This window comes from Rhineura floridana, chromosome 3, assembly GCF_030035675.1.
Source record: "Rhineura floridana isolate rRhiFlo1 chromosome 3, rRhiFlo1.hap2, whole genome shotgun sequence".
Taxonomy (NCBI): domain Eukaryota; kingdom Metazoa; phylum Chordata; class Lepidosauria; order Squamata; family Rhineuridae; genus Rhineura; species Rhineura floridana.
The window spans coordinates 115,401,295-115,425,856 of NC_084482.1; the positions used below are offsets into that span (position 1 = coordinate 115,401,295).

At 41.3% G+C, this 24,562-nt stretch overlaps 1 protein-coding gene across 3 annotated transcripts in view; it reads right to left on the bottom strand.

The window, feature by feature from the left end:
* LOC133380342 (LON peptidase N-terminal domain and RING finger protein 1-like) overlaps positions 1–24,562 on the bottom strand; it is a 67,019-nt gene that overhangs the window by 38,293 nt on the left and 4,164 nt on the right. For all 3 annotated transcript variants that reach the window (XM_061617442.1, XM_061617441.1, XM_061617440.1), the window contains 4 exons: positions 14,949–15,067; positions 2,758–2,880; positions 1,510–1,644; positions 968–1,094 (listed from right to left, as the gene is read on the bottom strand). In XM_061617442.1, coding sequence (XP_061473426.1) covers positions 968–1,094; positions 1,510–1,644; positions 2,758–2,880; positions 14,949–15,067 — 504 coding nt within the window. The remainder of the gene's footprint in view (positions 1–967; positions 1,095–1,509; positions 1,645–2,757; positions 2,881–14,948; positions 15,068–24,562) is intronic.

A 24,562-nucleotide genomic window follows, 5' to 3' on the forward strand; every position in this document is an offset into this window, starting at 1 on the left:
TCTTGTGTTACACCTAAGCAGTATGGCAAATTGCATCAATAAGGGCCCACTTGTATCTTACATGGCTTATCGTGAGATCCAAACACTGCTGTGTATTGTGTAGACAGTACATCTGCTCTTCCACTAGGACCTTGCACCTAAAATAAACTATAAAAATTGACTGATAGTTTAGACTATAGCACTTAATTTTATTTATTTATTTTATTTCATTAAACCTATAGACCGCCCCATAGCCGAAGCTCTCTGGGCAGTTCACAAGACAAGAAATAGCAAAGTACAAAACATGTATCAATATAAAACATATAAAAGTTAAAAATTATTAAAAAAAAATAAACAATGTCAGCGTATACTAAACATATTTAATTAAAATTAAAAAGCCTGGGTGAAAAGAAAAGTTTTAACCTGGCGCCGAAAAGATATTAATGATGGCGCCAGGCGTATTTCCTCCGGGAGATCGTTCCACAGTTCGGGGGCCACCACAGAAAAGGCCATTTTCCGCGTTGCCATCCTCTGAGCTTCCCTATGAGTAGGAACTCGGAGGAGGGTCTTTGATGATGAACGTAGTGTACGGGCAGGTTCATAACGGGGGAGGCGTTCCAACAGGTATTGTGGTCCTATGCCGTGTAAGGCTTTATAGGTCAAAACCAGCACTTTGAACCGGGCCCGGAAACAAATAGGCAGCCAGTGCAAGTGGGCCAGAGTCGGTGTTATATGGTCGGACCGTCTGGTCCCCGTTAACAATCTGGCCGCTGCATTCTGCACAAGCTGCAGTTTCCGAACCGTCTTCAGAGGCAACCCCACGTAGAGCGCATTGCAGTAATCTAATTTCTTAACTTAACACACCATACTCCCATATAGAACTGTCAGTGAACTGAAGAAGCAAGTCACTGTCCATTATTTTTCCCAGAGAGAGACTAGAAGCTCATTGTTAATAATATGGACCACTAAACATTTTTTATATCCTCACCCCTTTCCTTCTTTGCAAAAAACCCTGAAGTTGACTTCTTTCTCAACCACTCTGGTATGGGAAATGCTGCCTGGCTGTGATCAGACATATCTTCTCCCAGCCAAACTTCCTTTTTTATGTCCAAATCCTATATAACAAAGAAAAGCATCCTGTTAAACACCTCTTTTCTACAGCAGACCAACAATCAAGATTGTAGACTGAGAGAGAGAAAGGAAAAATGTTCTAATACAGTTCCTCCCACACACCTAATTGCTTGCCTAATTTTTTTTTTGCTTTATTGTAATATAAAACTTTTGCCTGCAACAACATTTGTCCATTTCTTTCCACTATTAATAAGACCCTCTATTCTCCAAAGAGATTGAATGCCGTTCAAAAGGACAGGTGAAGAAAGCCTGAATAAAATTTCCAAGAGCAAACTGTTGAAACACGCTGGGTAGGTAGTCCATATGATATGCGCACACATCCACTGATATCCAAATGCAGACCTCCCCTTCATATTTCCTCTAGACTTGTCATTGGCAGCGACACTCCATGTTGCTTACTTGTAGGGGTTCGCCTTCAAAAGACACAAGTAGAGTTAGTTCTTTCCCTGAATTAGACCCTTTCAAGTTCTGACTGGCATCACTCTTTAGCTCCATATTACTGCCTGGAAGAGGAGAGGCATCATTTGTGAGAATCTGGCAAAAAGAAAACAGGTTAATGTATTTTTAAGAGGAAGAGAAACATCAAAGTTGAATGTGTAGAATTATCTCTCTTGCTAGAGGTATCATGAGTCAAATGCAGATTTCTAATAGTCTTTGATGCCACAACCAAAACAAGACTTCAAGCCAATATTCTTTTATTTCCCGTTCACTGGACAGAGAAACTGTTCTCTGAAGCTCTAAAAATTCACTAACAATATTTCTAACAAAATATGCATGCAAAAAGAACAAAAGACGAAAGCAAAAGCTTATTAGCAGTCATCTGTCACAATGCATATACTAATTTACTTGACTGCACTAATATGCAGCTAAAGAAATAATCTGAGATCAAATTCTTCGAGGATTTCAGCTCCAAGGACTAAAGTCCTGTGTCAACAAAGCTGGTGTACTGGTCTGAAATCCAAAAGCTCACACTACCTCACCTGTGTGTTTTACTCCTAACCCATAAAAATGCCAGGAGCTTAACTGCTTTAAATGGTCACACATGCATAACAGAAGCTCATAGCACCTGTTGTCTAGATTGCTATATAAACTTTACATCTAATAACATTGGTGTCTGACTCACTAGAGCTTTCAGTTTTTACCTACATTTTGTTTCAAAGCTGTCTCCATCAGACAAAGCTGTGCCTATTAGCATTGTCTCATGTTTAATCCATCAAAGGGGGAAGTTCACAGTTTAAACATCAAAGTGCCAATTTAGCTTTGGTTTTGTGGCCAGTTAAAAAGAATCCTCCATCTGTTTAATCAAGAAAAAGAGCAAAATAATCCTTGTTTTTGATCAGGCACAACCAACAGGGTGCAATGCTGCATGATTCAACAGATGAAGAATCTCTTGTTATCTTGCTGGTATCCTGGAATGAAAACTCCCAGAACTTGCAAATGCAAGCAATTTTTTATTCCCAAAATTTAATTTGAAGACAAATAAAATGGTCATTGTGCATTTTAATGATGTTGCTTTACTAAATTGTATTTTATATATTGCTTTACTAACTGTATTTGATATTTTTCCATCATTGTTTGTTTTATAGACCACCTTGAAAAAGTGTTTACTTTTAAAGGGATATACAAATCTTTTCAATAAATAAATACCTTTTCGGTTTCACATTGAGCAGCATGGAAATTGGAATTCAGTGTGAGGCAATGCTGGAACTGCAGCAGGGCTTCAGATTGTTTTCCCATTGCCAGGAGCGCCTTTCCTTTCCTAAAAAAGCCCTGCAAAGAAGCAAACAACATGTTATTTTAAACAGAAGTTTTCAGACCTGTGAAGCTTTCATATTCTTCTGCTGCACAACTTTTTAAATACTGCAAAAGGTCCCAGTTCAATCCCCAGCATCCCCAGGTTGAACCGGGAAAGACTCCTGTCTGAAAGTGGAGAGCTGCGGCTCTTTGAATTCAGTATAGGTGACGGGCCTGTCTGAGGGGAAATATTGGTATACCTCAGCCAATTCCCCTTTAATCAGGTTTGATAAATACTGCATGTATTTATCTTCAGGTAGCCCCCACAACTGAGCTGCTTTTTCAAAGGTGCTGAGGTAAATTTGAGGATCTTGACCAGGCTCATAGACAGCAAAGTCCTTTGGAGTAATTTTTATTTTTGCTCCATCTTTGTCCTTTCTTGTTTCATCAGAATGAAACTTCTCTCTTTCAAATTTTAACTTTTCTACTTGTAATTCGGCATCCACTGCTCGTTGCTTCTCCCTCTCCTAAAACCCCATTCTCATTCTCTCAGTTTCCATCTTCAACTTCTCAGTTTCCAACTCTCGCTGTTTATCTTTCCCATCAGCTTCCATCCTCAATCTCTCAGCTTCCAACTCCCTCTGCTTGTCTTTTTCCTCAGCCTCCCATCTTAACTTCTCTCTCAAGTACTCTATATAAGCGGGATTGCTTAAATGTCCTTCTGGGGTCTCTTCCCTGACAGGTTGTTTTTGCTGGGCAGTTGCAAATCCTATAAGTGCTACCCTCAATTCACCTACCCCTTTACCCTCGTGAGGTAAATTGAATGTTATGCACTTCTCCACCAGCTCCTCTCTTTTCATTTTTATGTATTCAGCCATGGTGTTTGAGTTCACTCACTCTTTGCCACACACTCTTTGCCAGTCACTCTCACAAGTAATCTTTATTTGTTATTTCTGTTTGCCACACCACTGTTAGGGATTCTCTAGTATTCGTATCTCACTGCTACAGCCAACACCTGTGATGTTTTCTCCTGTGTTCGTATCCCACCGCTACTGCCACCACATGTGACGCCCTTCCCTGGCTCTCCCTGTCAGGTTCCTACCTGCGCGTGGCTACTGCCTGTCACTAGGCACCACCAGCGACTCCACCAGTCCGGACTGTCCTTTTTTATTGTTTCTCTCCCCGCTCTAGCACAGATCTCAACAGATCCCCCTGCTAGGCAACCACCAGTCACGTCCCAATACTAGTATTCCCAGAGACTCTGAATACTGGTATTGTTATTCTCTTCACCGCTGCCACCATTTGTTACAGTTCCCCTTCAGCCTTGGTCATTACCTTACCCTCCCTTCTGGTCTGTGAAACCCCAGCCAAGGATCAGGCCTTTGGTAAACCAAATTAAGTATTTATTAAAGATAACAAAGCTAACAAGATTAACAAGATTTCTTCTTAAGGCACATAAGCATATGGTTTTACTCAATACTAATCCGAACTCCACCCCCCTCCTTCTCCACTCTCTCCTGGTAAACCACTCTCTCAAACCCACCAAACAACCCACTCTTTCTCTTCTCCCCCCAGATTCCACTCTCACTCTTCCTTTTATACATTCAGCCATTTTAAACACTCAGCCAATCATCTAGCATTCTACTGCCCATTCACTCCCCCTCCTCTTTCACTCCACTTACCATGTATCTTCTAAACAACCAACACTTACCATATATACATTAATATAGGAACATGATATAAAATAAGGCAGAATCCTGTGTTCGTAACCTTAACTGTGGACGCTATTTATAATTTACAAGTTACTTATAATTTACAAGTTACTTCAAACCAAGATACATCAATACTTGATGCACAACTTTACCAGCACAGTGCCAAATCCACAGTTCTTATATTGCTGGGCTGAGGTCTTTCTCTCCTCCCTATACAAAATAACTGTGCACCTAAGCACATCTACCAGAATCTCCTGCATGTTGCAGAGGATTCTGGGATGTGTACTAGGTCACATGGTCAGTTCATTGTGGTGTTCAAGCCTGGCAATTATTTATTTATTATATTTCCATCCTGCATTGGTTGAACAAGCTGATCTTTTGACCACCTGGAACATAACATCCATTCAAGAGCAGTGGCTCCAGTTCTCAAGTACTGATCAACTGTGATCCTTGAAAAGGCAGGTAATTCATTTTGCATCTTATGCTGGCACCCATCAGCCATGTTGACAAATCACAGGTGGCATGTATATGTATACAATTTCCATTTCTGCCACACAGGGGCGTAGAGCGCTCCTTCTTAGAAGCAGGGGTGTGCATCTGATTTGGACAAATCCCTAGGCAAAGCAGAATGCCTCAGAGATATATGGGGCTTGTCAGAGGGAAAGCAGGATGTGTATGAAGTGGGCATAAGCCAAAGCAGAGACCCCTGAAGTGCTTCATGGCACCTTGGCAATTCAGACATCAAAAAAATTCTAGAGAAGTGTCTGCTGAAAGCACAATTTATATCTCTAAAGCTTGCTGTAACACCAAGCAAGGATGTGTATTATTGATCACTGCTTAGAGCTTTTTTCATTAAGCAGTTTATAATTTTTTTCAAATATATATATATAAATGGGAGAAGAGATATCAAACACTAACATGAGGAGAGGTTGTGAATGAAGAGTTCCATTGTGACTAACATACATTCCCTCTGGTTACAAACTGTTTTTACCAGCAGTCTTTAATATTTCAAGTGAGGGAGCAGTTTTGCAAGAACAAACTTTATATCTCTTAAGTTTAAGGAAGACGCCAGTAAGGTGAAGAAGAATAGAGAGTTCCTTTGTGACCGACAGGTCTACCTTGTAATCAGAAATAATGATTTTGCCCAAGAAAGTTAATCATTTTTTGTTGTCTTCACTCTAAAATCAATTTTAAAGCTAACTAGCACAACAGCTCCTAGGCCTATTTATCTGGAATTTGGCAGGTTTCTTACCCAGGGACACCTCTCTCATGTCTGCAATTTTCAGACCAATTTCCCTCAATTTTTTAAAAAATGTTTTTAATGCTGTTTTGTTTTATGTATTTTAAGATCTGTTTTTATGATGTTTTAAAGTGTTTTAGTGCTTTGTTTGCCACCCTGGGCTCCTGCTGGGAGGAAGGGTGGGGTACAAATTAAATAAATAAATAAATAAATTCATCAGGAGATATTAAGTGATCTCCTTTTCACCTTCCCTAAAGTCATTATAACTGTTTTTACAAGAAAATCATTGTAGCTATCCTTCTGAAATTTGGCAGGATTTATGCCCTCCAAAAGGGTGACCTTGCCCGCAAACTTAACCGAATTCTGGCCAAAATTAAAAAAAAACAGATAGTTCCTTGGACGGGGGGGTGTCATATTTTAGAGGTGTCCAGCACAAATTCCCAGGACTTCTTTGCCTGAAATTTTGCAAGATATCCAATCCAGAGGGACTACTATGCTTGCATACTTTGTCAATTTCTGCCAAAATGGAAAAAGGATATAGCTATTGTTTAATTTCCCAATAGTGATTAGGGGGAACAAAGTGGACTCAAGCCTCTATGTTGTATTGGGCAGTCTTCAGACTGAAGCAAGCTGAATCAGGCTATTATGAAGTGTCAAACTGGAGTCTGAACCAAATCTTGTGGTTGGTACACACCACCACTTAGAAGCCTCACCAAAGCAGAAGCCCAGTGAACTTCCTGAAGCAATGCATGTCTTTTCTATTTCGACCTACATTCCTTGCTTAGGATTACAGAGGTAAGGAGTTACTTGACCTTAATATATTCTGCATGTTATAAGTATATTTTAACTGTTTGTGAGTCTTTTTTTCAAGAAATGTGTCCAAAGCAACTGGCAGTCATATGACAAGCTGGAATTACAATATAAAATGTAAACAAAAAAAGGTCCCACAAATAAAATTGATATGAACAGCAAGCAAAAGAAGCAGAACAGCAGTCAGTAAACCCAGCAGAACAGCAGGAGTGTAAATCAATTAAAAATCTGTCTATGGAGGATAGAAAAAGATGCTTGGGAACCCATAGTATCCATGGTAGGACCTCTGAATCTGATTGGACAGGCTCTTGTGGGAGAAGGCAATCCTGCTCCCAAGCAATTTTAATTTTAATCAACTTTTACAGTCACTGACACCCATTCCAAGTCCGTGGTATAAATTAAAATAAATGACATATATTACAAAGGACGAAATGCACCATCCACACAAAACTAAAATAAGTTTTCACCTGCCCCCATCAAACAAATGAATGATTTTACTCTAATTCCATTGATTCGCCGTTGCTTTTCTTACCAGCATTTGGAAGAAGTCCCAAAACATTTGCTGTTTTATATTATTCTTTTAAAAACCTAAGACTTTTACCAGGTCTGTCTCATCAGTCCAGCATACCTCCACAATATGTGCTTCACTAAAGTAGCTTCAGCATTTTTATAGCTTCTACCTTATTAATTTGCTGACATACAAGCAATGTGACTGACAGGAAGCCAGACAGTTCTCAGGGTGAGGTGGTAGCCAACAGAGTTGTCTAGGCACACTGAGCTTAACAAGAATTGACAGATGAACCAATTAGCATAATGCAGTATTTACATTCTGTACTTGAAGCCTAACACTTCATTGACAGATTTGGTTAGTGTGTTTCCGAAGAAGATCCACTCAACAAAGTCCTCAGGAGAATTTCCAAGTTTAGGATTACCAATGAACAGCTTGTGCTAGCATTCGAAAGTTAGATTCACAGTATAGTGGGCTAACACATCCATTTCTCTGCTCTTTAGTGCTGGACCTGTGCTCTCTGTCTATTTTCTCATGGCACTTTGCAAGTTGGCTGAAATGAGGAGTTGAGAAAGCAAGGAGGGAGGCACCCCAAATGTACCACAGGTGAAAAGAGGGGAAACCCTCAAAGTGCCTAGCCAGCAAACAGCCAAAAATGGGGGGGGAAAGTAGTTTTATTGCTGCCCGACACGTTTCGTACGACAAAGATCCTTTATCAATGGCAATCTAGTGGAAGTCTCACACTGCTGTCTCCTTGGTGTAGCAAACTAATAAAACTATTTTGTTTTCATTTTTGGCTGTTTCCTGGCTAGGCACTTTGAGGGTTTCACCTCTTTTTGTCTGTGAAATGAAGAGTCCCCAGAAGATCTGTCCATCCCTTCTTGATATTGTGGCTTAAGGCAGGAATCCAAAACTTTCCCATCCCCTGCAGACTACTTTGACAGATGGGAGGGGTCACCCAACTGTCAAATCACATGAAGTCACATGATGTCAGTTGACTTTTCTTCAAAGGAAGAAGTTGATGCAATTCTTCATTGTAGCCATGGCTTCAGTTCAAGCTGGGCTGCAAGGAAGAACCAGCAGCACATTTAGAATAATTTGGCACTTTTTGACACCAGATTTTAAAAGCACTGAATTCTATCAGTGGGTGGAAAGGAAGAATCAATTTGACCCCATGGCCTTACATGTCCTGCATCTGACATCATAAGATGGACAGGTGGGCATGTGGTGACCAAAGTCATGCCATGGGCCAAATGGGGAGGCCTGGCAGGCCTAATTAGACATGCAGGCCAGAGGTTTCCCACTGAGGAATTAGACCTGTGGGCTACCACTGAGCTACAACCCTTCCCCATTCTATGACACTGATGACTAATACAAAGGAGATGATTAGCATCCACAACATGCATTTAAAGCACTCTTATACCACTTTAATAGTCATGCCCCCCCCAAGAATCCTGGGAAATATAATTTGTTAAAGGGTGCTAGGAATTGCAGTGTCTGTTGAGGGACAAACAACAGTTCCCAGGATTCTCTGGGGAAACCATGACAGTTAAAAGTGATATAAATGTGCTTTAAATGTATGTGTGGATATGACCTCAGCTCTGTAGCATCATGAAGTAGCTGGAGTTATACAAGGATATAACCAAATTTCTTTCATATTCACTAATAGGCAAAAAACCTTGCAGTTTAAGAACATACCTATAGCCCACAGATATTTCTATCCAACTTTAAAAAGCAGGGAAATTGGGCATCTATAGTGAATGCACCAGGGGAGCAGGAGACCTGACCTCCTCTCTCAGATATTGGGCTGCCCTACAAATTTGTCAAAATGCAAACACAATTTGGGTTGGTTTTTCACAGTCCAATCCACTTCTTGTGTAGCTTGGAAGAATTTGGTAACGTGCCTCTGAACATATGGTGAGTGGTGGCAACACCTGCCATCTCCAAAGATGAAGAAATATATTTTTGTATGTTTGTTGGTGTTCTTCTGACTTTGCTTCTTTCCTGTGTTACTGATGTTTCTACAGAGAATCTAAACTAGAAAAGTTTATTTCCCCCATTATTCATCCTAGAAATCTGTGTCAAATTTATTTTCATTAATTTCAAAGTCTTTTTATTGGTCAGTGTCATAGGATGGTGAAGACAGCCTTTTGTGTTTCAAATTGGAGGTTATGTTCTATTTCGATTTTGGGTGTATTAACAGTGGAATCTGAAATTGCAGTTTGATGTAAAATCAGACTGATTACAATAGACTGATTACAATATGTTGCTACTTCAGCAATGACTCCAGCTGTTGGAAAAAAGAGGATGCATGTTTTCAGCCTGCTATGTTTAAACCACTTCATTTAAGGCAAGGTGGGCACGGTCAATTAAAAACATAGAGCACGTCTAGAATTTTTCTAGAATATATTTCACACACACCCCACTTTTATCTTGTGCAAACTGAGACTCCTGAGGTCCACTGGAAACTATTCTGCAGAAGTCAGTGCCATTATTCCACAATTATTTTTGGAGTTTTTTTAGTGTAAATTTTGCAATGTGTTGCTGTACTTCACATATTCATAGAAATAAAAGCAAAAGAAAATGATTTCCTGTAGGAACCTTTAGTAAAATTGCAAAGTAAATCAGACATATTTGAAGTGACCATCTGAACCATATCAACTGTCTTAATAATGTTGCTTCATCCCTGCTAAAACAAGATCAGCACAGCACGTTTTCTTTCTAATATTTGGGCTGATTGCAGGTGTTGCCACCACTCACCATATGCTTAGAGGCACATGGTACCAAATTCTTCCAAGCTACACAGGAAGTGGATTGGACTGTGAAAGACCAACCCAAATTGTGTTTGCATTTTGACCAATTTGTAGGGCAGTCCAATATCTCAGAGAGAAGGTCAGGTCTCCTGCTCCCCTGGTGCATTTACTATAGCTGCCCAATTTCCCTGCTTTTAAAAGTTGGATAGAAATATCTGTGGGCTATAGGTACGTTCTTAAACCGCAAGGTTTTTTGCCTATTAGTGAATTTCCCTGCTTTTTAATCCGGGAGGTAAGAAATGGGATCTTGTCCAAGTTGGATGAGAATGGATTGATAATTTGCATGCTTATTGAGTTAAGTGGGATTTACTCCCATGCAATCATGCTTAGGATAGGTGAAACTGACCACAGGGGATGGGGAAGGGAGGGGGAGGAGGAGGAGGGAGGGGAGGAAAGGCAGAGTGGGCGACTGGGATAAGAGCAGGCAGGAGGGGGAGGAGAGAAGGACAGATTTGATCATTTGCATGTTTATTGAGTTCAGTGGGATTTACTCCCCTGCAATCATTCTTAGGTAAGGTAAACTGACCGGGGGGGGGAAGGGGGGCTTAAGTGGGCAGGGGAGGAGGAAGAAGAAAGAGGGGAGGGGAGGAAGAAGGGAGAGGAAAGGGGAAGGAGGGGAAAGTCAGGTGTGATCATTTGCATGATTACTGAGTTCAATCGGATTTACTCCTATGCAATCATGGTTAGGATAGGAAAAACTGACCATGGGGGAGGAGGAGGGGGAGGGGGAAGGAGCATATTGGAGGGGGGCAAAGGAAGGGGGAGGGGAGGGCAGGTTTGATCATTTGCATGGTATGTACTTCCGTGCAGTCATGCTTAAGATAGGTAAAACTGACCATGCGGAGGAGGAAGGAGAGGGAAAGGAGGGGATTGGAAGGGGAGGGGGCAAAGGGAAGGGAAGGGGCAAGAGGGAGGAGATAGGAGGGAGGAAAAGGGAGGGTGGGTTTGCTCATTTGCATACTTTTTGAGTTCAATGGGATTTATTTCTGTGCAATCATGTTGGAAGATAGAAATGGACTGCCTTCAAGTCGACTGGACTTATGGCGACCCTTTGAATAGGGTTTTCATGGTAAATGGTATTCAGAGGTGGTTTTACCATTGCCTTCCTCTGAGGCTGACAGGCAGTGACTGGTCCAGGGTCACTCAGTGAACTTAATGGCTGTGTGGGGATTCGAGCCCTGGTCTCCCAGGTCATAGTCCAACACTGACCTGGGGGAGGGGCAGGGAGGGAAGGAGATTGGGTGGGTGGACACTGGGCAGAAAGGAAGCCCCTTTCCTTTCCAAAAGGAAAACACTGTGAACAGTATCATTGCCTTTCAGCGTTTCCCTCACCTTTTTATTCTACAGCAGGCACATGTAGCCTCTCACACAAATTTAAACCAAAGCTGTTCCTGGCCACATCCACACCAGGCCTTTATTCCACTTTGGACAGTCATGGCTTCTCTCAAAGAATCCTGGGAAGTGTAGTTAGTGAAGGGTGCTGAGAGTTGCTAGGAGACGCCCTGTTTCCCTCACAAACCTTCAAACAGAGTGGCTGACGGTTAAACCATTCTCTCAGGGGAATAGGAGTCTCCTCTCAGCACCCTTCACAAACTACCCTTTCCAGGATTCTTTGGGGGAAGCCATGACTGTCTCAAGTGAAATTGAAGTCTGGTGTGGGTGTGGCCCCATGATTAGGCAAGCCCAGCAGCTGTGAGTCTGGCTTTTAGAACACTGACAGGTGGTTATTACTGAGCATGCCCCACGTTATCATTGGCTTCAAGCCAAAATTTCTTAAATTAATTAAAAATCAGCCAGGCATTTCTTTAACTTTTAAACTGCAGTAGATGAAGGTCAGAGTATGGGGCAAGGTCAGTATTAAGATTACAGGTACTCTGTGAACATGGCTGATTTTTAATGAATTTCAACAGATTATGAGAACTCCGACAGAAAAAAGCCCAAAAGGGCTCTGGGGTTTTTTCCTCTCTTTTTAGTCTTTGAACTCTCTATTCTGACTGTTTTGTGTATCACCATGAAAATTGAGAGGGTTGTTAAGCAAGCATTTCTGAGTTCAGGACTATAGGTTTTGTAAGGTTTTATTTTGAAATCAGCTTATGGGAAGCATCAGAATGACATGGGGGTATTTTCAATTTAACATTGCGGAAAGTGAAAAATCCATGCTGGCTATAGTATATGTCATAAACCTGTAATGGTCATGAGTTATTAAAAATCTGATGACAACACTTTGGCCCCAGTAAGGGACTCTGGGAGATGGTTACAGTCAGAAAAGACAAGCCTTGCCAATTTGTAAAGTTAAGTTTCATTTTTCCAGCTGAAGACGGTTAGAAGAAGCCTTAACAAGCTGCACCTGTTTATCTTTGCTGATTAGCAAGTGCCTGGCACCCAAGGTCATCCTTGGCCTATGCAGTTGGAAAACACCGTTGGGAGGGGGGCCTGAAGGCGCGAAAATGTGAGAAACATCGAGAAGAAAGTTACATCAGTCAATTCCTGATTGGTCAATTAATCTTGGACCGTTAGGATCCTTTTCCCTTAAGTATAGGGCTAGGGACCCATAGCTTTTGTTCTCTGTTCTCTGCCTATGCTGACTGGCACCAGAGTTCCAAACCTTTTCTGCCTTATGGTTCCTGGGGTTGCTTATGGGAAGGCAACCTATGTCTGGTTCCATTGCTTTATGTTGAACATCCATCTCTCTTAGGAGAGGTGCCACGCAACCAACTACCTCGTATGTAAGTAGTTAGGTGAGCTAGTTTATTATTTTTTTGTTGTGTGTATGAATTCTCTTGTAAGAACCTAAGCCCCTGTTGGGTGAATGGTCTTAAAGGATTACTTGCTGCTATATGATATGTGCACTTATATATTTTAATAAAGCTACTTCTATTTAACCTGGTGTGTTCATTTGAGAGAAGGGGTGGTTCTAAATTCAGTGTTTTGACCCAACCTCAGTCACTCACTACCAAAGAGGGTTAAGAAGTTAAAAGCTTGGATTTTAAGTGTTAAACCAGAGGTGCCTGGCAAGGAGTGTAACTGTGACTCTTGCCTTTTAGGACCTTGGTTTTATATACCTTCTGGGCTCAGAGATCCCCTGGCTCTGAGTGGACCAGTTTACAGGGGTGGTGGCAGCCTACCTTCTACCTTGCAGGGTTGTTGTGAGCGTACACAGCCTTGGCAAGGGTGAAGTAATAGCTTTTTGGTTCCAGTCTCATTTCCCTAAGGGTGGGGGTTTGAGCCTGATGCATGATCCCGGGACCCTGAGGGTCGGGCGGGCATGACAGTATACAGCCACTCTTGTGGCTGTATAATAAAGGAATCAGAAAAGCCCTCTTCACTTGCTACCTGCGTGAAGAGGGAAAGAGAGTACCAAGAGATTTGGAGGGCATGCTTTCTGACACACCTCTGCCACTGCACTAACACCTGGTCTTCCAGGATTCTAAATAACATATGGGGAGGCAGGAGGAGGAGGAGGAAGACTCCCACTGTGGTGTTACAGCTGAATCCCTGAGCAGCATGATGATGGGGGTGGAGCTTACTCACTTTCCCTCTTCATGCGATTAACAAGTTAAGAGGGATGAAGTGCAAAAGGAAAGGGGATTACCTGGAAATGCTGGATCACAATAAAGATACTCCACTGGAACACAGATATCACAATATTCTTATAGAGCAGCTTGTAAACAATACTTACAAAAAATAAGGAAAGGTATCTGATGGCAATCAAACAGATTGTGTTCTTGCTCTGTCACAATCATGGATCCAGTCATGGTTTACTCACAAGAAGAGACACAGGAGAAGCTTTCCCTCCATTGTGCGATAATGGTCTGCTACCTCCTTTGATATAAGCCTATTTTATAAAATTATATTCAGATACCACTCTCAAAAAACAATGCTCTGATTGACAATGTGCTGTACACCCATCTAACATATGGCTGTGTACACTTCAGGAGCAAGAGAAATTAACAGAGATGCCGTTAGAGCAATCTGACATACACAAACACCCAAAAGTGCAATTGATCTTTTTAGGAAGCAATTTCATGGAACTTATATGTTCAAGAAATGTCTCAGGCATAGACTGAAACTCCACTCTGCTCTGGAACCAACTTCATACACAAAGATAGATAGCCTATGGTAGAGACACACTCACTGTTCTGCCAGTTCCAGTGCGTCTTCACCTCTCTTTTCTGAAAACAGAGGCACACAATGCTAGTCAAACCTCACCCCTTTTTATTGTAAAACCTGGTGGGAGCAGCTCGAGTGCATTTTTAAAAAAATTCAGCTTCAAACAAGATTTTTGCAACTGATTGGCAGATCAACCCATTGGCCCTCCAGGTGCGGCCAATGGAAACAGCTATGCTGTAGGTGACTAGTGTGCTCAGAGCCCTAGTGAAAGACCTAAAAGATCTCAGTGCTTAAATCACAAAGGGAAGGGGCAAGGGTGTTTGCGGTCCCTTGTCTTTCATGACAGCCACCATTTGGCTAAAATTGGGAACATTAGATGCCAGGGCTTCTGGAATTAACTGAAAGCCCATACACATTTCCCCCCATAATTCAAGCGCTCAAGATCTTCTGGGTACACTTCCTTAAGTTTACTGTCTAACTACCAAGTTCAGACTGCAAGACCACACTGTTAAGTGTGCCTGGTGGCTGCCTCTGAAGTATGGAATGCCTTCCATCTGAAACCTCACCATAGTCTGAGAATCTTCTAGAAGCAGGCAGGCAGTGAGTGAGTAAGTGAGTGAGTGAGAGAGTGTGTGTGTTCTTTTGGCTTCTGTTGATTAGGGAGGAGGGAGAGAGAGGAAGGAGGATAATTTGAAGCATTCTAATATTCGTAGCTGCAACATTGTTAAACCTGGCAATTTGGTGAAGAGTTCTCCATTAATTAACTGCTCCCTTTCTGCTTGATCACAGGGTCACAGTATATTTGCTCACACTCAGCAGTTTACAGAACCTTGTTTCATGTCACAGCTTGTCTGCAGGCAAAACCAGGTGCTTGTCCTGGACCACAACACAGAGCAGTACACTTAACTCACCTCACACTCTTCTGGGTCTTGCCTGCACAGCACCTCCAAATCCTCCAGAGCCTCTGGGTATTGCTGTAAAGCCACATACACCTCTGATCGGCACAGCCTCAGCACAAGATCATCTGGAGCTGCAGGCAGGAGTAGAACACTTCAGAACCACTGATAATGTAGCAGAAGTCAATGCAACCTCTACACCAGGGCTAGGAAACATGTGGCCTTCCAACATCCAGCAGATCCTTACAACACAGTTAATGGTCAGGGATGGGAGCTGTAGTCCAGAAACATCTGGGAGAGCACAAGTTCACACACACCCTGCTCTATATAAAGTCAACACTCCTAATTACTATAAGAGGGTATAAACCTCTAATAATAGTATTTTGAGCTAGAATCAGCCAGAGTGCAAGCTACACATTGAACTAGAGATGCAAGTAGCAAAACTGTGTTATCTTTCAACGAGTTATGATTCATGCAGATAAGTTATTGACACCTTGTGGTACATGCGGGTTGCCCACCAGGCCAAGTTCAAGGTTCTGGTTTTGCTATACAAAGCCCTATACAGCTTGGGACCAGGATATCTGCAAGATAGTCTTACTCCTTATATACCCAGTCAATCACTGCGCTCTGCAGGTGAGGGACTCCTGCAGATACCATCTTATCAGGAGGTCTGTTCTGCACAACATAGGAGGCGGACCTTTAGTGTAGTGGCACCTATCCTTTGGAATTCCCTCCCCTTAAATATTAGACAGGCACCATCTCTGTTATCTTTACATACTTAATTCTAATATATGCACAACTTGGGAAGCGGACCTTTAGTGTAGTGGCATCTACCCTTTGGAATTCCCTCCCCTTGAATATTAGACAGGCGCCATCTCTGTTATCTTTTCAATGCCTACTGAAGACTTTCCTCTTTCAACAAGCCTTTTAAGTAGAGGCCTTATCCCAGTCTGCATCTGTGCTGGAACTGCTTTTTAAGGTGTTTTTAAAGCTTTTTTTAAAAGATGTTTTGTTTTAATGTGTTTTTGAAGATGCTTTGTTTTAATATTTTTAGAAGTCTGTTTTGAATATGTTTTAGAGTGTTTTTAGCATTTTGTTTGCTGCACTGGGAGTCTCCTAGGAGGAAGAATGGGATGATGATGATGATGATGATGATATGATGATGATGATGATGAGAAAGGTGCTTTAGCCTGTGAGGGTCCTCTGCCAATCAATATGGTAAGGTGGTATTAGCAAAAGATTACACATTGTAGGACCAGCTGCTTCTCTTCAAGACACATTCAAAACTCCTGGTTGTATATTACAAGGAAACTTGAGAAGCTGCCACTGAGATAAATTCTTAGAAGGTCCAAGATGCTCAGTATATGAAGGAGAGAGAGAGAGAGAGAGAGAAGTTATGCTATATATAGCCTTAAAAAAAAGACTTAGCATGAAGGAAATAAATGCCATTTTCTCACAGGCCCAGTTCACACAACATTAAGCCAAACCATGGCTTAATGTGAATGACCAATGTTCAGGTTCCTTGAGTGAAGACCTCTCCCAGTTTTGCTGGTGCTATGCTACCCAGGGCTAAGCCATGGTTTGGCCTAGACTGGTTTGTCTCCCCCAGACAGATCACAAGTGGTAAACCAAGAACAAACCTTAGTTACAGCTCATTATTTTTCTTGAGTGAGACAAACCACAAATCCACATTTGCAGTAAGGCTAATTCAAACCATGCCTTAGCCTTGGGTAGTGTGGCAGTAGCAAGACTGGGGGAGGAGCATAGTTAAAATTTTTACTCTGGGAACCAGCATATTTGCTTGTTCATGCTAAGCCTGTTTGCTTGTTGGAAGTGGGGCAAGAGCAACTCCTGTTTGGGTTCTTTTGTTTGTATTCAGGAAGGAAAAAAGAGTTAGGGTCCTCAGCTGGCTAGGCTTGACTACCTTTACCTGTGCTCTTCTCTACTTAACTTCCTCCCATTGTAAACTGATATGCTCAGGGAAGCTGGCCTGCCCCTCCTTCCTTGGTCTTCTTCTTCTTCGACTGTCTGAGGAGGAGACATCTTTGCTCTCTGCTTGAGCCATGAGGGCAACTCCCAAACCTGGGTGTTGCGCCTACATCTTAGTTAGAACTAGATATGCCTTTGCTATCTACTATGTATTTCTATAAATAAAGCAGCTTTTCTTATTTTACTAAGTCTTAAGTCTCAGTGATATAAATGCAGGGTAAAAGCCTGCTACTTAAGTAAATACACACTGGCACACACACAGCTCAGACCGCTGAGGATATCTGCATATATATTTCCCTAACATGGCTAAGTGTTACATGTGAACTGGATCCCAGTTATCTTCCTGCTTATAATTTAAATTTTATCTGGTCTTTCCACAGAGTTGAAGCAGTGGCACATGAATGCTTATAAACATTTCTTATATCACAACTGAAGCAACTATATATTTGATATCTGAAGGCATCCATGCTAACATATACTCCACAAAGAGCTGTGAAAAGAAAGCAAGAAACGTTGCTCCTAAGCTAGTCTTAACAAGCTCTAACATCTCTGGAACCCATTCAACACATATACAACCCATATACAAAGAACGTTTCTTTCCAGTATGTATACACACTAGGTCAGCCTTTCCCAACTAGTGGGCCACCAGATGTTGTTGGACCACAACTCCCATCAGCCTCAGCCAGCATTGCCAATGGTCAGGAAAGATGGGAATTGTGGTCCAACAACATCTGGTGGCCCACTAGTTGGGAAAGGCTGCACTAGGTGCTTGAATTCCTCAAAATTCGAATTTGAGATCCAATTTCCTATTTATTCACTTTTTTTGTCCTTGTGGATCAGATTTTTTTATAGTGGTTTTCCAGACTGAAGTAATTTTTTTTAAAAAAAATTGCCTCAAAATATTGATATTAATATTTTCTTCAAAATATTGATATTAATATTGGTATTTCCCTCAAAATGTCAATTTAAAAAAAAATCAATGAAAAAATTATTTTTTGTGGAAAAAAAATCAAATCAGTATTTATCACAAATAGTAGACATTGATCCCTTATGAAGCGGTTCCGCAAGAAAGTTCAATGGAACAAAAATCAAAACAGGCACTGAAATGCAGATACCATCCCTAACACACACCTTTTCCAGATCTGAAGTTGGTGCAGGAGAAACTGGAAATGAGGAAATGAGGTTGGCAGCTTGGAAATTGAAGGTTCCACATGGAGCAGGCTAAAATAATTACCACAGATTAAGGCTGCAATCCTATATGCACTTGCCCAGGAATAAGCCTCATTGAATTCATTTGGGCTTATTTATGAGTAGACATCTCTAGGATTACCAGGAGGGCTCTTCCACAGTGCACCTAGGTCGCCCACCCACCCAGGCTGCCACTACTTCCACAGCTGCCCCACATCACCACCTCCCCTGGAGAAATTGCCACCACTGCCACATGTAGGCTACCTACTTGCATGCCAGGCTGCCGCCACCACGTCTGCTTGCTGAGGTGGGTAGTGGTGGGTGGTGTGAGTGGCATGCAGGTGGGTTGAAGTGTTCACACTGCAATTCGTAGCACCGCCTGTCTGTGGTGCTGTGAACTGCACAGCATGACATTTACATTTTTATGTGATTTATTTAATATGGGTTCTACTCACATTATTTTATTTTCACTCCTAAATTGCTTTCAGGTTTATTGTCTGGTTGTTAAATAGTTTTTGTTGTGTACTATTTTGTTTTGTTATAAGCCTCCTTGTGAGAGTTATATGGTGAGATATAAATGGATGATATATTAAATTTAACAATTCTGGGCTTGGGATTATTTTTCTGTATTTGTGAATATGAGCACAGGTGACGTGACATCCAGTAGGGCAGATATGGGGAACCTTTGGCCTTCCAGATACTGCTGAGCTACAACTTGCATGAGCCCCAGCAAGCACGGCCAATGGCCAGGGATAATGGCAGTTCAGCAGCATCTGGAGAGCAAACAGTACCCCACACCTGCAATAAGGTGTAGTGGTTCAAGTCTCAGACTAGGATTGGAGAAACCCACATTCAAATCCCCACTTGGACATGAAGCTCACCAGGGGACCTTGGGTCAGTCCCTCTCTCTCTCGGCTTCGCTTACCTCCCAAGATTGTTGTGAGGATAAAATAGAGAAGGAGGAGCCATAGATGCTAGCTTGAGCTCCTTGAAGGAAAAGCAGCATATAATGTAGTAAGATAATAAACAAAAACAAAATCTACACCAGAGGATGGGGATAGAAGTCACCATTAATATATAAAAATATGAAAGTCAGACAGGTCTTGAAGAGCTGCTATATGTAGTTTGATTGGGATAATTAATTATTATAAGATTCTAGCCAGGTTAAGTCATCCATCCATCTACAGGAGCACTTTACTTGGCCACTTCATTAAACCTTCTTTAAAATAAAATATTTGAACCAAATCTCAGGTAGTTTTCCCTCTGTTCAGATTCACGCAAAAAAAAAAAAATCAAACCCCAATTTGAAAAGCATGCAGCATGTCATTCTTATGCAAGCATGCAGTTCAATCCAACGCTGCCTGTCAGTACTATATGGTTAATGACAGGTCCTACTGGCTTTTGAGTTAGAAAGATAGAGCTGTGCTTATCATACTGCAGAGGAAGGGGGAATTAAAACTGGTAGCCTACATTATGCTGGGACTATAAACAGAGGGGGCCCCTCCCTGTCCTGTAAATTTCCACAGTTAAACAAAAGGACACTGCTGCCTTTGCTGTAGTGATTCACCTATCAGTGCTGCAGTAGTGATTCATCTATCAGTGATGCAGAAAAGTGATTACACAACAACAGTTTCCTTTGCAGGGATGTTGAAAGAATGAGAAACATGAAGTATATTCAGTGTTCTATGGGTCACATTCTCCACTAGGTTAAATCAGTTAAAATCCAATCCTTGTGTTTAATTTTAAATTTGGAAACCTACAACAAATCATATCAGAATTAGTTGCTGAACAAAGTGCCCTGAAATGCTCTTAAGAGCTGGAAGTTTAAAATTCTTAATGATCAACCTTCGCTGCCAGAATCTACCAATCCTAAGATGACAAAGACCCTTATAGTAAGTCATTACAACAGTGCCCCTCTGGTATCCAGAGACCTCATCAGCTATCTGCATGGATCCCTAATGTATATTTTATGTTAGAGTGTGATAAGAAGCTTCGAGTTCTCACACTTACACACCACATGTAGAAATAATAGGTACACAAATAAGCCATGTTCATCATAAACATGTGATGCATGGAAGATCCAGGAAAGGACCTCCTCTCATACAAACCTAGACACAGTTCTCAGTTCAGACTAAGTACTGAGAGCATGGTGATGGGCCCTGAGAACCCAAAAGCTCATTCTCACACCAAACTCCATGTAGAAGAATCAATCAAACCTAGGGTAGAGTATGAACTTGCTGCCCTGGTCTGGGAGGAAGGGCGGGATATAAATTTAATTAATAAATAAAATATGTAGGGTTGCAGCAGAGGAGAAGCCGTTTCACATGTTTAGTGAAAACAAAGAGAGAGGGGAAATCAGGATCACAGCTGCTCCTCTAGTTTGTGACTTTCCCTATATGCATCTGAAGGCTGTACATGTATAATCTCTCTCTCTCCACACAATCAGGAATCCTGGAAGAAGCAGGATCTCTCATATGCACTTGCAGGTGTGTAGACACAGGGATAGCCATCACCTTGGATTTCTTTAAAAATTCAGAGGATTCAGGACAGACAAAAGTAAGTACAGTAATGTTCTTAGGTTCTCTTCAGACCTTCAGGTGAACATGTGGAAGCTGGAAGTGGGGACAACAAGAACATATGATGTTTTGTTTTTAATATGATGCCAATCCTTCCTGTGACTGTGGGGGGGTGGTATTGTAATTGTTTTGCTATTGTTTATTATTATGTTTTTATAGTGTGCTTTGTTTTGTTTTATTTATGTATTATTTATTTAAAATATGTCTATCCTGCCCTTCTACCCTATAATAGGGCGCTTAGGGCAGTTTACATTAAAATTGCACACATACATCATAAAATTATACACAATAAAGAACATGAAAACATTAAAGTAAATTAAAATACATAAAATACAATTAAAATACATGTATATGTTGTTATGTGCCTTCAAGTCGACTACAACTTATGGCGACCCTATGAATCAGCGATCTCCAACAGAATCTGCTGTGAACCACCCTGTTCAGATCTTGTAAATTCAGGTCTGTGGCTTCCTTTATGGAATCAATCCATCTCTTGTTTGGCCTTCCTCTTTTTCTACTCCCTTCTGTTTTCCCCAGCGTTATGGTCTTTTCTAGTGAATCATGTCTTCGCATTATGTGCCCAAAGTATGATAACCTCAGTTTCATCTTTTTAGCTTCTAATGATAGTTCTGGTTTAATTTGTTCTAACACCCAATTATTTGTCTTTTTCGGAGTCAATGTTATGCGCAAAGCTCTCCTCCGACACCACATTTCAAATGAGTTGATTTTTCTCTTATCCGCCTTTTTCACTGTCCAACTTTCACATCCATACATAGAGATCGGGAATGCCATGGTCTGAATGATCCAGACTTTAGTGTTCAGTGATACATCTTTGCATTTGAGGACCTTTTCTAGTTCTCCCATAGCTGCCCTCCCCAGTCCTAGCCTTCTTCTGATTTCTTGACTACTGTCCCCATTTTGGTTAATGACTGTGCCGAGGTATTGATAATCCTTGACAAGTTCAATGTCCTCATTGTCAACTTTAAAGTTGCATAAATCTTCTGTTGACATTACTTTAGCCTTTTTGAGGTTCAGCTGTAATCCTGCTTTTGTGCTTTCCTCTTTAACTTTCATCAGCATTCATTTTAAATGATTACTGGTTTCTGCTTGTAGTATGGTATCATCTGCATATCTTAAATTATTGATATTTCTCCCTCCAATTTTCACAACTCCTTCATCTTGGTCCAATCCCGCTTTCCGTATGTATGTGTATATATCCATATCTATCTATCATCTATCTATCATCTATCTATCATCTATCTATCATCTATCTATCATCTATCTATCATCTATCTATCTATCATCTATCTATCATCTATCTATCATCTATCTATCATCTATCTATCTATCTATCTATCTATCTATCTATCTATCTATCTATCTATCTATCTATCTATCTATCTATCTATCTATCTATCTATCTATCTATCTATCTATCTATCTATCTATCTATCTATCTATCTATCTATCTATCCATCCATCCACACACACACACAAACACACATACATATAGGGGAGTGGTACTAAAGGGACTAAAAAGGTAAAAGTTAAAATAAAAAGCATAAAAACTATCTCAGGCTCTACCATCAGTCTCTCCCAAAGGCTCTCTGGAACAAGATGGTTTTCAAAACTCTCCAGAAAACCATCAGGGAGGGAGCAGAGCGACCTTCTTTAACATTGTGTAAGTCGCTTGGGGATCTCCAGGTATCAAGCTACTAATAAATCTAAATAATAATGATAATGGTAATAATGAAGCAATTGCAACCTCTCCACCCAGTCTGCATATTCACTGAACAAGTGAAAATAGCTCAAGTAGGAGGTAGGTCCAATCTTCAAGACTGGTAGAAAACAGAGGAGAAGGAGAAGACCACTTGAGAAATGCAATAAGCTTTGCCACAGCACTATTTTCTTGGTGTTCCAAGATGTCTGTCAGCCTCAGAAAACTATCATTCATGAATAGTTTAATAATCGATGACTTCTGACCATTAAAAACACTTTTTCGTAGCATATGCAGTAGCGATATCTTGTTAATGCTCAGCACTTATGTCTGCATTATCAAATGACTGTTCATGCTGTCCTTTTAAAGAACTGATACAAACAAGCATAACAAAGACATGCAGCACTTTCCTGACTTCTGTTGCCAAATCCAGGCTCCTGGACAGCATGTCATTGCAAAAAGATGTTTTAGTGGGACCAAGATAAAATTTGCCCTGGGCGTTTGGCACAATAAAAGTCTTACCCTGGCCTTCTAGCCCTTTTGGACTACAGCAGGTGCCTAACCTATAACTCTCCAGATGTTGTTGAGCACCAATTCCCATCAGCCACAGCCAGCATTGCCAGTAGTCAGAGATGATGAGAACTGTAGTCCAGCAACATCTGGAGGGGCCCTGGAGAAGAAGAAGCTAGGAAAGAGAAACCAAATGCACAGCTATAACATGGGGGATACTTGGTTCAGCAATACTACATGGGCTTGGTGTTGATCACAAGCTGAATATGAGCCAACAGTGAGATATGGCTGCAAAAAAGGCAAATGCTATTTGAGGCTGCATTAACAGAAGTATAGTTTCCAAATAGCATAAAGTATTAGTTCCCCTTTATTCAGCACTGGTTAGGCCTCATCTTGAATACTGTGTCCGGTTCTGGACATCACACTTTAAGAAGGATGCAGACAAACTGGAAGGGGTTCTGAGGAGGGCAGTGAGGATGATCAGAGGACTGGAAACAAAGCCCTATGAGGAGAGACTGAAAGAACTGGGCATGTTCAGCCTTGAGAAGACTGAGGGGAGATATGATAGCACACTTCAAGTACTTGAAAGGTTGCGACACAGAGGAGGGCCAAGATCTGTTCTCGATCATTCCAGAGTGCAGGACACAAAATAATGGGCTCAAGTTGCAGGAAGCCAGATTTCGGCTGAACATCAGGAAAAACTTCCTAACTATTAGAGCAGTACAACAATGGAACCAATGATCTAGGGAGGAACACTGGAGGCATTCAAGTCACATCTGGACAGCCACCTGTTGGGTATGCTTTAATTTGGATTCCTGCATTGAGCAGAGGGTTAGACTTTATGACCTTATAGGACCCTTCCAACTCTATGATTCTATTATTCTATGATTCAATGAAGATAGCTAAGCCAAGAAACAGTCTGTGCTGCATCTTTAAGATCTTGGAGCACAAGCACTCACCTTGCATGAAACATTTATGTGTCTTCGCCATTCCTAGTCAAGCAACATTGTAAGGGGTTGTATGCACTCTGCTAATTTCATGGGTACCCTTATATATTGCCAGCCAGGCTAGTAGGAGCACCTCTGTATGTCAGTTGGCTCCTTCAACATAAGTGACAGAATGATTTATCAGAGAAATGGGAGAATTGGAAGTAATGGAGAGACCATGTACATTTTTTTTCTGCCTATCTGACTGACAATGAAGGCAGGAGATTTGAAAGAGCAGTCTGAAGGCATGTTGACAGCGAGGAGAACCCTGATAAAGAAGATACAATGAGATTTTAGCATCACTCTTGCTTTGTGTTGAGTATGACAGGGACTATTATTCAAACAACTTTGCACCCTACTTTTGAAGGCTACAAGCGGAGCATTGTGCTGCAGAAGTCAACTATCTATACTGACTAGGATGGCCATATTTTCTCCTGCCTTGGGCTCTGGTATTGACCTGCCACGCATGAAGAACTGACTCACAGAATTTGAGACTGTCACTTCAATTAATAAATAAAACTAATAACAAAGTTGTTCACAATCGATGTCACACTTTGGAAACCAAGTTGAATATTACAAGGCCACGTGGCGTGGGATTGGTAGGTTTGATATCTAGCCCTACCACCCCATTCATACAAAAATTAACACATACAAAAATGAACT